Source organism: Osmia lignaria, chromosome 1 (genome assembly GCF_051020975.1).
Source record: "Osmia lignaria lignaria isolate PbOS001 chromosome 1, iyOsmLign1, whole genome shotgun sequence".
In the NCBI taxonomy this organism is placed as follows: Eukaryota; Metazoa; Arthropoda; class Insecta; order Hymenoptera; family Megachilidae; genus Osmia; species Osmia lignaria.
Genome location: NC_135032.1, coordinates 10,065,407 through 10,077,461, shown reverse-complemented (window position 1 = coordinate 10,077,461; position 12,055 = coordinate 10,065,407). Strand labels below are relative to the sequence as shown.

Genomic DNA, 12,055 nt, shown 5'->3' with positions numbered 1-12,055 from the left:
ATCGAAATCGGTGAGTCGGGGAATGGGGTTCGAGGATTTAGGCTGCCCGATAGGAAAGAATTTTCTTGGGTCGTTGATACGTGGTAATACCTAGGTGAATTGATAACCGTGTCGTTCGATTTTATCTGATTTTCTTGATTGGCTATATATGCCGACTGATAAGCTTTCTAACAGTGACACTGCCAGCTTGCATTGATAAGGGAATGCTTGTTAACCCGCGTGGTTATCGAACGGCTCGTTGCTTTACCTCCTACTGAAAGGAGATCGTTCTTTAATCTAATATTACAAATGTAATATTCGATCGTTACTGTCGAAAATGATTACGAAAATCGAAGGATTGAACGTTTATTTGGGTGACGAAAAATGGAAACAATTAAAAACTTTGAAATTTTGAAATATTCAAGTTCTCTAATGTACTTGTTTATTTCATGATTTCTATTTTAGAATGGAGAGTAGTTTAAACAGTTCCTTTGAAACAGAGAATATCCTCTCTCAGGTATTTCTTTAATTAAGAGGGACATTCTCAGCTGACGACAAAATTACCTCCGCTTTAAATGATTTCTTCCAAGCAGAATAGATTTCCTCTCAGGTATTTCTTTCATTAAATAAATTAGATGAAAGTATCTCTGAATAATGCGCACTTTGTCTAACGGTGTAAACTTCTGAAATTAAATGATGCTCCAAATTAGATCCAGTCAAATAATTAAAAAATAATCATAGTAGGGTAGCTCTATTAATATAAATATTAAATAAATAATTTTCAATATCTTTGATAATTCGTATCATAGTGTGTCTCTGAATAATCACTTTATCTAACAGTGTAAACCTTCAAAATTAAATGATGCTCCAAATTAGATCCAGTCAAATAATTAAAAAATAATCATAGTAGAATAGCTCTAATAATATAAATATTAAATAAATAATTTTCAATATCTTTGATAATTCGTATCATAGTGTGTCTCTGAATAATCACTTTATCTAACAGTGTAAACCTTCAAAATTAAATGATGCTCCAAATTAGATCCAGTCAAATAATTAAAAAATAATCATAGTAGAATAGCTCTAATAATATAAATATTAAATAAATAATTTTCAATATCTTTGATAATTTGTATCGTAGTCTGTCTTGTTAGATATGGCTGTTTCTACCGTGGCACTTGACCTGTTAATTCCCTGCCGCAGTAAAAATACGTGGTAAGACGCGTTAGAACCGTAATTATTACTAATGACCGACGGCAAGAATTTAATGTCCAAGTACACAAAGGCAGATATAAAAGATTCTTCTACATCCTGTATGCAATTTTTCACAAAAGATTCAAAGGCCTCGCGGTTTCGTCCGGTTGGTGGATTTTTATCGGTGACGTAGCTCGCGTCACTTATCAACCCGGTTGATAACGATAAGAGTCCGTGGTTCGACGTCGTCGTGGGTGGTGCAACAGAGTTCTTCGGGATCAATGCTCGTGAACATCGTCTCGTTTAGAGTTGATTGGTCGCTTGGTACTCAATCAACGCGATGATTATTCGTTGTTCCCGTGATATTAGTTTGTTTGCCGTTTATTCATCATTCAGTCGCGTGTACTTCGTCGCTGGACATGTTGATGAGATTTTTCTAATGAATTTTCTGTTTAATTTGAGTTGTGTTCGAAGAGCGAATTCTGTTTAAGTGTAACAGGTGATTTCTATTTAGAAAGTTTTGAAATGTTGATTAATGTGATAGATTAATAAATTTAAAAAATTTTTTATTTTGAAATGTGTACAGTGGACTGAAAGGTAATGAATTGAATTTCTTTGGAAAATTTTATATAGATTTTTTGTTAGTGTAAAAAAATTAGCATTGATTAAATTTCGAAACAACATTTAATAATTTGTGTGCTAAATATTGAAAGAGAAATCAAAATTCTTTCTACAGAATTTATTGATCGAAGTGTTAATGAAGAATTAAAATGTGCATCCAGTGTTGATAATTGTTATCTAATATCCCAGAAGAATTTCTTCAACCTTGTGCAAGATTTAAACAACGATAGTGATGGTTAGTGATAAAAAGGGCAGTGTACATTCAGTATGAATATATTTTACAGAATAATCTTCCAGTTTATTGACGACCGTTAAGATGTTAATTAAAGTCCATCATCAGACGTTGATTTCTGTGGAATTGATACTAGTAAACGATTGTGATGAATTATGTTAGGAAATTACTGAACAAAATAAGAAGGTGAGTTTTCACATCTGTACCCAATGCAATTATTCACTCATTATCGATTCGTTTCGTTAAATCATCGAAACTGAATTCTTAGAAAATTACATACCCATCTGTGAAACCTTGTTCGTTTGAATCTTTTAACTACTCTGATAACTCCAGATAACTGATGTCCAATTTCTTAGAGGCAATTAATCGCACGAGTTCAATGAATCGAATTTTTATAACCCGATAAACACGTTTTAAAAAGATTCCCTTCCGTTTATCAATTATTTACCATGAACATTTTGACGGCCAGTGTCACGTATTCGCGATTATTTTTCATTTCATCATCCTCTGGAATTCCATATTCTTCCAAGGTTAATTATTTATTTTCAGATGCGACGATATCGAGCGACGTTTATTTTTTCCTATATTATTTTTAAAAAATCAATCTCTTAATCGCAAGTACAGCACGAAAGAGAAATTTTCTAGAGCAATAAAATTATTTCTAAGAACATTCATTGTTTCCCACAGTTAATGTTCCTCGAAGCAGGTTATTTATTTTCAGAGCGGAAAAGAAATGACGAGGAACGTTTATTTTTTCCTCTACTTTCGTCATCGCGTATTTTCACATTTTCGCGTCGAGTGAAACGGGCAACCTGGTTTCTAATTCTTTTTTTTATTCATTGTCGGTATTTTTCATTTCGCGTTGACAAAATACGGAACGAAAAAAATTTTTAAAAAAAGAAGAAAGGAATAGAACGACCGTGGGCGTTTTGCACGAGCTTTGATTTTTCGTCGAATCGACCGAACGAATGAATCAGTTCTAGCGAAAACAGCGTAGTCACTTACTTAACTTGCAACCGCGTTCTTTTCGATAAAGAAAAAGAGAAATTCTGGATGGAAGATTCTTCGGTGAGTCGGTAGAAACCGTCGGTTGAAATTGCATCGATCCAGACTAAACAAAAACGTGTCGTCTTCGAAGGAAGGGTAGTTTTTTTCCGCGGCTTGTAAAACTTTCTTATATTTTCACGATAAAAAGATCAAATAAGATATAAGAAAGAATATCAATATAACGGATGGAATGAAACTTTCTTTGAAATTATTGTCACCTCTTTCCACGTAATCACCTGAATATTTTCACGTCATGCTTTATTAGAAACGCAACAGATAATGGAACTCCGGGAAAAATTGGTTGAAACGTTTGCAAATTACTTGGCCACGAATATCGTGCTGCGATCGAGACTGATCGCGAACGTGACGAGAAATTCTATTATTCTATCGGTCGAAGGGGAAACAGAGAAAGAAAATTACATTACGGATGGGGATGATTTTTCTTTCCTTGGAAAATCTGAATTGATGACAATTTCCCTCCCTTAAATATTTGATAATTATTAGACACCTTTAACCCTAGATAAATCAGAAAAGGGGTTCCTTAAAAATATATTATCTTTCTCAGCTGAAAAATTTCATTTACGTTTTCAAGAAATGATTTTGCTTTAATAAAAATATTATTAAAAATCTTGACCCACCCCTAAAAAGATCCTAATTACCCCAATACAAAACATCCTTATTTTTGAAGGAATAAAAATTTAATAACGTTCCTGATAAATTTCTGAAGAAGTCAGGTAGAAGTCGATTGAAAATCAGGTGTCAGGATCGGGCGATAAATAAAGGTGGACGAAGGGGGGGAACGTTTCAACCTTTTAACAGCTGCGGTTTATGCCGGATCGGTCGCGAAACAACATGTCACGTTCGCGGCTTAATTGCGATCGATCATCCAATCACTCGACTGGCTACAAACTCGCACCCTATCCTGGTATTTAATATTGAATGCGACAGATATCACGCGATCGAGAGGAAAACGATCCCGGCATGGAAATCGTGGGAGGGTTACTGATATCGCGTACCTGATCGCAAACAGTAAACAGGATGTTTCGGTCAGAGTTGTTGAAATGGCTAATTTTGAGGCTAATTTTCTATCAATCATAACGTAATTTATCGGCGATGTAATAGAATGATTCATGGGAAATTTGAGCCCCAATTGTGACTCTGAACAAACAGCAGAAAATTACTGTTAGGTTTGATGATACTTGAATGAAAGAAGAATATTCCAGTGAAATATAAACCAGTGATCGTTAAATTTTCACGATCTCCATCCGTTGTCTCTTTTATATACACCTTGAAGTAGCTCTTGTCCTCGAACAAAAATGACGGAAGTTGTTTGGTCTTTCCGCGAAGTCTTTCGCTCGTTCACTCGGACAGGTCGCAACAATGCTCTTCTTTATTCTTTGATAATTCAATTCAGTCCCTAGAGACGAGGACGTTCGTTTATTCCGACCAGTGTATTCAGGAGATGGCGCCAACCTTCAAACTGCACACCATTACGAGCTCGAACCCTCATCCTCTCGTTTCAATATTTTTTTTTTTCTTCAATCTCTCCCTTCGTTTCAAAGAATACTCGGGAACGGCTCGACGCCTCCTCTTCTCGCTGTCCATCCATTTATTACGAAACATAATTCCTCGGTGAATTTTCCTCGAGTGCTCGCCCTAATAAGGGAGAAAGTTCGGCGAGGTTCGGATTCGGGGAAAGTTTGATAAATCGTAGCAAATAGGACGGGGATTGATTAGTATTGATACTATTACTATTTTTATTTTTATTACTGCTACTTCTATTATTATAGTATTAATACTGGTAATAATAGTAATAATTATTAATATATTAATTACACTATTGGCACCACTAATAGCAATAATACTAATAATAGTAAATAGTAATAATTCCTACTATAAAATAGTAGTTTAAAATTTCTTTCGTCTCTCCTTCTAGCAACCAAATTTTTTTTTTAATTCAATATGGAAGGCGTTTCCTGTTTCTTTTTTACCACTATAGTATCATAATAACAAGCGTGTCTGGACTATTGGTCCGGTTTCCTTTATGCCCATCCGTTCCCAGAACTTTGATCATAGAAGCTGCCCGTTATATTTGAGGACCACGAAAACCAAACTAGGGAGTTTTTTTTTTTTTCTACCAAGAAAGGTCCATTTGATAGGGTCTGATGGACCCTCAAGGACGCTTTCGAATTTAAACACCACCGTCTGATTGGGGTTTCCATGGGAATCTGTTGAATTCTATTCGTGTTCGGCTTTCTTCTACGCACTATTTAGAAGAATTGTTTTCTTTCGTTCCAATCAATTTTTTGCTCGGATCGGTTGTAGCGTTTCACGGTAATTTCTGTTGCACACCTCTCTCTCCTTTTTCTCCAGCGAGGTGTGAAATGCCAGTAATAAATTATCACGCCGTTAAGTCATTTACGACACGGCGATAATTCGTTGGCTCGACTCGTATTAGTACACCACGGTCACGTTCGTGGAACGATTTTACGCTTTCATTGCAACCCGAAAATCATCGAATGTTACACTTCATTCGATACACTATTTTGTACGTCAATAAAAATATCGATTCTCATCATTGTTGTAAATGTTTCTCTTTATTGAATTTCTTTGAGGAAGTTAAAACGCGTCGACAATGTTTGAGGATATAATGGTATAAAATTATAATATTAATTTCTTCGATGTTTAATGTGTTTTTATGCAAAAAGTGTTCTTGAACTCTTCAGAGACCATTTTATTAAATTTCCAAAGAAAAATGATACAATTTTTTTATGTAATTTTATTTTATTAGTAAAGAAGAAAATGTAGATACCAGTGTCTCTGAAGAAACTAAAGAAACGAAGGAATCGACTGAAGTCATAACACGGTAAACTTTATCCACTAATTAGTACCACTTATTTCTAATCACCTAGTTATCACGATTATCTTATATATTAATCAAACCACGTGTAGAACACTGAAATTCTTATTCTTAGTACCAGTAGACGTAGAAGTTACACAGATACCTTAGAATTAGATTAGAATGTGCAGTAGATTAGAATAGAAGCTTAATTACTCTAATTAAAAAATGAACGATAATTGAATTCCGAATAGGTATCTACCTACGTATTTTAAGAAAAATAAAAAGTAGATAGAATTTAAAGTTTTCAACGACCAAGAACTTTCCGTCGAGAAATAAAGAAATCGCTCGAAACCCCGTCGGAAGAGTTCTCGATGCCGAGTTTCCTCTTCCGGAAGTGAAGCTAAAGTCGCGTTCACAACGACGATCGTTTTATTCCTGTCAGAACTCGATCGGGCACGAGTTGAATATCGAAGGAGGATAAACGTGTGCGTTTTGTGCGATGCTTTGCTGTGCGTGGACGAACCGCAAGGATCGACCGGAAACAGGATCGCAATAATGCTGCCGCCGATTCTAAACAACATTAACAGCGATATACTGACGCTGTACACGAATCCTGGAAGCGGCAGAAGCGTGGCCACTCGCGCGGCCCGAGGCCGTTACGCGGAAATCGGCGTGAAAAGGTAAATTTTTTCGCATGAAACTTTTTGTTAACCATTTCGCTGCAATAATCCTTCAAAGTATTCGAACAGCAAGCGGTAATCAAGAAGATTTCTCGTTGCAAATAAAATTATTTATGCAGCGAAAGGGTTGAAGGCAAAATTTCATCCGCGAAAAAATCTATTAATATCGATTGTTTTAAATAACAATCATACGATGTTGAACGTCAAGAAAAATATCTAGCATTTGTGCATGATTTATAGAAAGTTTTTTTCTTTTTTTTTTTCAATTTGAAATATGGTAGATTGATTGCTTTTTACATTTTTGATTGCGCTTGTATTTTAGCGTTGAATTATATTATCTCTTCTTTTTAATTATTTTGCTAATGGTATCGTAAGATAATTGTATAATTGTAAGGCCACCCAAAGAATGAGATACTTATCGAAGTCATAACTTCGTTCCCGGAGGTTGTAATTTTCGAACGAATTAACACGTCAGAATTAAAAGAGGAGTATTCTTGTTAGTTATTACGACCTATTCTCCGGTGATTTTCGTTCGTCATACCTTCACGAGAAATGTTGTTCGAAGCGTGTTGCGATTGCAGCCACGAAACCGCGTGTTTAATTATTAATCGATGGCCGTTGCACTCGGATCGCATTCGTTGCAGTTGCCATTCCCTGCACCTGCGTTTATTGATCCCGCCGCGGGCACCACCATAGGCTAATGGTGAATCGTGGTAAATGGGGATTTTCGTGATGTTTCATCGCGATTAAAAACATGTTTCATTTTATTTCAGATCAATCATCGATTCCTACATTTTCTAGAATTTCTTGAGAAATTTTTAACGATCAATTTCCGAGGAGTTTGTTGAAGATTAATTTGATTGAAGTTCATTGAACTGTTCCATTGGTTTTGGCAACCCTTTGTTGCCTCGATACCGCGCCCCACCTACCCTTTCACGTGTAAAAGTCCTCCGCTTCCGGCTTTCCTACGCTTTCAACGACAGCTGTCAATTAATTTTCTGAGAAATCGAAACGTTTGACGATATGGTATCGAGCGAAATACTGGGGACGTTTTAATCAAACTCGTTCAATTATCTCGTGTTTGCTTTTTTTATGTTATATTTAGTCCCAAGGATTTATAAAGTATGATTCATGAAAAATATTTTTCTAAACATTAACAATCTTTTATTGGAAAAATAAAGATTTTCATTGTAATAAATTCACAATATAAACATCAGTTAATCATAGCAGAGGTTATTGAAAAATTTCCATTTCTCTGGAGCGAAAGCTTAAACGGAAATCCTCTCTCGGAAGATCAATCGATCGATCGTGAATCATTGCTTGTCACCGCGGGAAAATCGATTTTAATCAGTGGTTAATATGAAATATGATAGCAAAGTGGCCGACCACGCGAAGCCCTTCGGTTTATTCTTATGTAAGCCTCTTAGTGGTAATCCGCTTGGGGGTGCCCGCGAATAGACCCCGGACGAGATTCATTTATATCTTTCTTTTTCCTTTTTATTTTACTCTTCTTTTCGCGGTGGCTACCCTCGTCGATCCCAATTATATTATCCAGGTTTGTTCGTAGAAATAAAATTCCAGGTAGAATTTCTTTTAAAAATGTTAGATCGTAGATTTTTTATTTTTAACGCTATTAACGTTGGCATCAAAGTGTAAACGCGTTTACCATCAAAGTACCAAGTTCACTTGACACGGGAAAGGGTCGTAAGTGGAACGAGATCTTTCGAGGAATCCGAGGTGTCTTTGACACACGAAAGCGCGGCTGTTTTTCACGCGACTTTTCTCCTTGGAAAATGAGCGATTGCTTTGATTGTGAAGCGAATGAATTAATCGAGCCACCCTTCGTACACTTTTTCACAATTCGCTTCCCTTTAAATTGCCTCCTCTGAGACTTCATAAGAAAGGTTTGCTTTCAACCGGAATATAAAAAGCAACGATTAAAATTTAATGAGATTTATTTTCTTGGTCTTCTAAGAATTTCAAATAAAATATAAAAATGTGTAGAATTGAAAAAGGAAAATTAAGGTAGAAATAGACCTATGAATAATTACGTATATATCTAATCGTAAACGAGCTCGTTCCATTTAGAAAATATGAGAGGCAAAGCCGGTGAATAATTAGCACACAAATCATTCGGTTTTATCGCAAACGAGCTCGTGCCACTTATCTTCTCACCCACGCTCAAAAAATGACATTAACATCCTCGATGCACGCTTGCAGCCGATTAGAATACCAAAGCAGACAACCGAACGATTTTAATACACACTGGGGACCGACGATTTATCGTGTTCCCAACAAAATCACCTAACAATAAACAATAGTCAGCAAATCGTAGGGGGCTTGGATTAACGCCACTTACAACCCTCATCGAATCCACAGGGGTCGAATCACGAATGCACATGCACGTGTCTGCACTTTGGTATGGGAAATATTCTGTTTGAAAGACCTAACAAAAAATCATGATGATGTGGGAAATGGATGCTGCCTTTTATGAAATATTTCTGAGAAAAATTAGTTATAAGAAGGGTGTTAAAGATCAATAATAATATGGCAAATTGGAAAAATTAAAATGGAAGATTTAGCAATGGTGCTTTGAATAATTTTTATTATTGATCTACATTTTCTTTTAATATATTTAAATTAACTGTCTACAAAAATAAGTTCATTGTATCTTTTTTAATCAAAAATAGTTTGCCATTAAAATTCTTTTTTATACGGGTGTCATTTTGTTAAAAATATTATTCAAGAGTATTGTACTCCAGGAAAATATTTTCTTATCAGCAAGCAGACTTAATCACAATTACATTTGCCTACACAACAAGAACCATCCACTGTTTCCCTGAAATCCACGTTTGCAACAGTTAGGATGCAAACAATCCCCCTTAATCGAGCCCCTGGTCATCCGAGTCGCCTTTGTTCCCTCGGAAGAACAGGATCGCGATGTAACGATCGAAATTAAGCGATTCAGGTGGTTGTTCGTGGTTACAAACGGCGCTTTGTACTTGACCCGTTATCAAAGCGAGCCAAAATACTCGTCTTGGAGGGTAGGACTCGGTGGTTAGCTCCGAAGGATTCAAAGCACTCGGATATTCATCGCCTTTAATCCCTGAAGGCTTTTCGATTTTCACACCTGGAAAGACTGTTATTTTTTGATACTTTTAAAGTCATGAAATAATATGTGTTCGAAGGGTTGGTCATTTAATACTAGATTATCGATGATAGTATCCTGTTTCTCTCAAATTGTCACAATTTCCGAACGATCAAGGAGATAGGGAAAACAAAAGGGAAAGCCCACGCGATCGTCATCGTTAGATTAAACGATCCTCTCGCTTTCTTGTCCCGTAATATTAAACCGAAAGTGGCGTATCTTATTTCGCGTGGTTTCCTCGATTTACTCGCGCGAGACCGAAGCTTACAGCCTCGATACATTCCTCTTAATTCGTGGATCATTTCATTTTTATTCCTTTTTTTTATGAAAAGAAATTAGAATCTACGGTTAAAATAAAAGAGGAATTTCTATTCGATCAATACCCTGGCCTTTCGTAAATGAAAACTTGGGAAAAGGGAGAGCATCCCTTCTTTTGCCCTCCTTTGCTTCGCCAGTCAGATTTATGGCCTACCACCTGAATAATTAATAATTACAAACGTCGGTGAAGCTTAGGGGGTTCCTCTTGAGAAGCACATGTATCACTTTCGAATCCCATAAAAAATACAACCTTCCTTGCTGTCTACTTCGAATCTTTTTTCATTCGTTTCTCAGTGGATAGAGAGAAGTCGAGAATTTGGTCGAATTTTTGACGGCAGACAGGAAACCGGTAGCATAATGCCAATTTCCGTGAGCCCTGGTGAGGATTCACCGTGGAATGCTTTACACGGAAGCCCAATATGCGCGTTGACGTCGGATGGACAGAAAAGGGCAAACGATTCACCTTTGATCACCGACCATTCCAGGGTTCCGCAATTATGTACCCTTTAATTACCGTATTTGGCAGGGCGCGTCTGAACCGAGCAATTTGCAGAAATGGAATATATCCTTTCCTCGAATGTTGTCCCTGGTGAAGCAACCGGCTTGTTTGCCAAACACTGGATCCCTACACTTTTTTCTCGGAAATTTCAATTTTACTGAGTGATTTTCAATGAAACTTTTAGATAAATAAATAAAAGAAAACAAGGTGTTAAAATTTTCATCAATTTTTATTGAAATTACCTTTACAAAATAATTTCTACTCCACAATCATTATTAGATATACAAATTAATTTGGTGCCTTTAATATTACCCTTTCTTAATTACTGCTTTAAATTTGAATATTTTGATAACAATAATAATTGCTTCAATAATTTTAGTTACCATGATTTTTTAAAAATAAATATTAAAAAATTGAGGAATCTCAATTTTTCCATTTTAATTATTAATATTTTATTCTCTTCGTCTATTGTTCCTAACATTTAACCCTTTGCAGTACTGTTTTCTCTCACCGCTGTAATTTTGAGGCAAATCAAGGAAATTGATATTTGAAGATTCCCGGCTGTGCAAATTCTAATTGAAATTCTACTTCAAATTCAATTACGATACAGGTACGATTCAGTTTTGTCACATTAGAACTAAAGGGTTAAAAGTGACACACGAAAATGTACCCCAAATCTCTTCTTAAGCTCCCAAAGTTTGCCTAACATCCTGAAGGGCGTATTAAACCCGATGGACCACCCTAAGCACGATTCTCTCGTGTCCATAGGAGGACAATGTAACGGGTGACGTCGGGTGAGGTAAGTAGAAGAACCGAAACAGAGCGTGGAGGTACTTAGCGAGCAAAGTGTCGCGTGTTACACGAAGTAACTTAAGACCACTTTGCTGCTCCCAGCATGTAACCCAAGAGTCGCTCTTTGGCTTCGGTTTCCACGAGAAATTGGATAGGCTGATGCACGCTAGTCGCGCTTTGCCTTACCTTTTTCTTTCCTCACCGTCCCCTTGTTTCCTGCTCCTCTTCTTCCGTTTCGCCGTGTTGACGTTTACCTGGCCACTCGAATCTGGCGTTAGACATTCATCCGCGGCGGGAATGCGACATTGGAAACTGGCTTTCTTATATTCTAACACAGTACCTCAACATTGATGCCTTTATCTTTCCTTTAAATTAAAAAACTGATTTTCTGGTATTTGAAAATTATTTTCTGGGTGAGAATTCTCTGCCCACGCTTGTAACAAAGGAAATTTGTCGCATAGCTGTTAGAAACCGTGTTAGAAGAAACAAAGCCCTCCAAGGAAAGCACTTTGTTGCATTAAGACTAATAGGATAGTTCCTCTGCTCTTTTCACGAAACAAATACCTTCCGCTTTCCGGTTCGTTGCCGTAAAAAAAGAGACTATTCCTGTCCATAAAAATTGCTGACGTTAAAAGTTAATTTTAGAAAATTATTTGATATTTCCTTATCAAATTTGAAATAAAGTATTAATGGAATTGCTGTT

The 12,055-nt window shown here is 36.4% G+C and overlaps 1 protein-coding gene across 21 annotated transcripts in view; it reads left to right on the top strand.

Moving 5' to 3' along the window:
• The window catches only part of spri (Src homology 2 domain-containing protein sprint), a 104,813-nt gene that overhangs the window by 67,934 nt on the left and 24,824 nt on the right, over nucleotides 1-12,055 (top strand). For 3 of the 21 annotated variants that reach the window (XM_034328332.2, XM_034328336.2, XM_076688026.1), the window contains one exon: nucleotides 6,358-6,595. The exons of 15 other annotated variants lie outside the window; for them this stretch is intronic. In XM_034328332.2, coding sequence (XP_034184223.2) covers nucleotides 6,471-6,595 — 125 coding nt within the window. In that variant the 5' untranslated portion in view covers nucleotides 6,358-6,470. Of the gene's footprint in view, nucleotides 1-1,402; nucleotides 1,771-1,822; nucleotides 2,030-2,078; nucleotides 2,213-6,357; nucleotides 6,596-12,055 lie in introns of those variants that run through there. 3 more of the 21 variants (XM_076688041.1, XM_076688042.1, XM_034328342.2) reach the window with 3 other exon arrangements.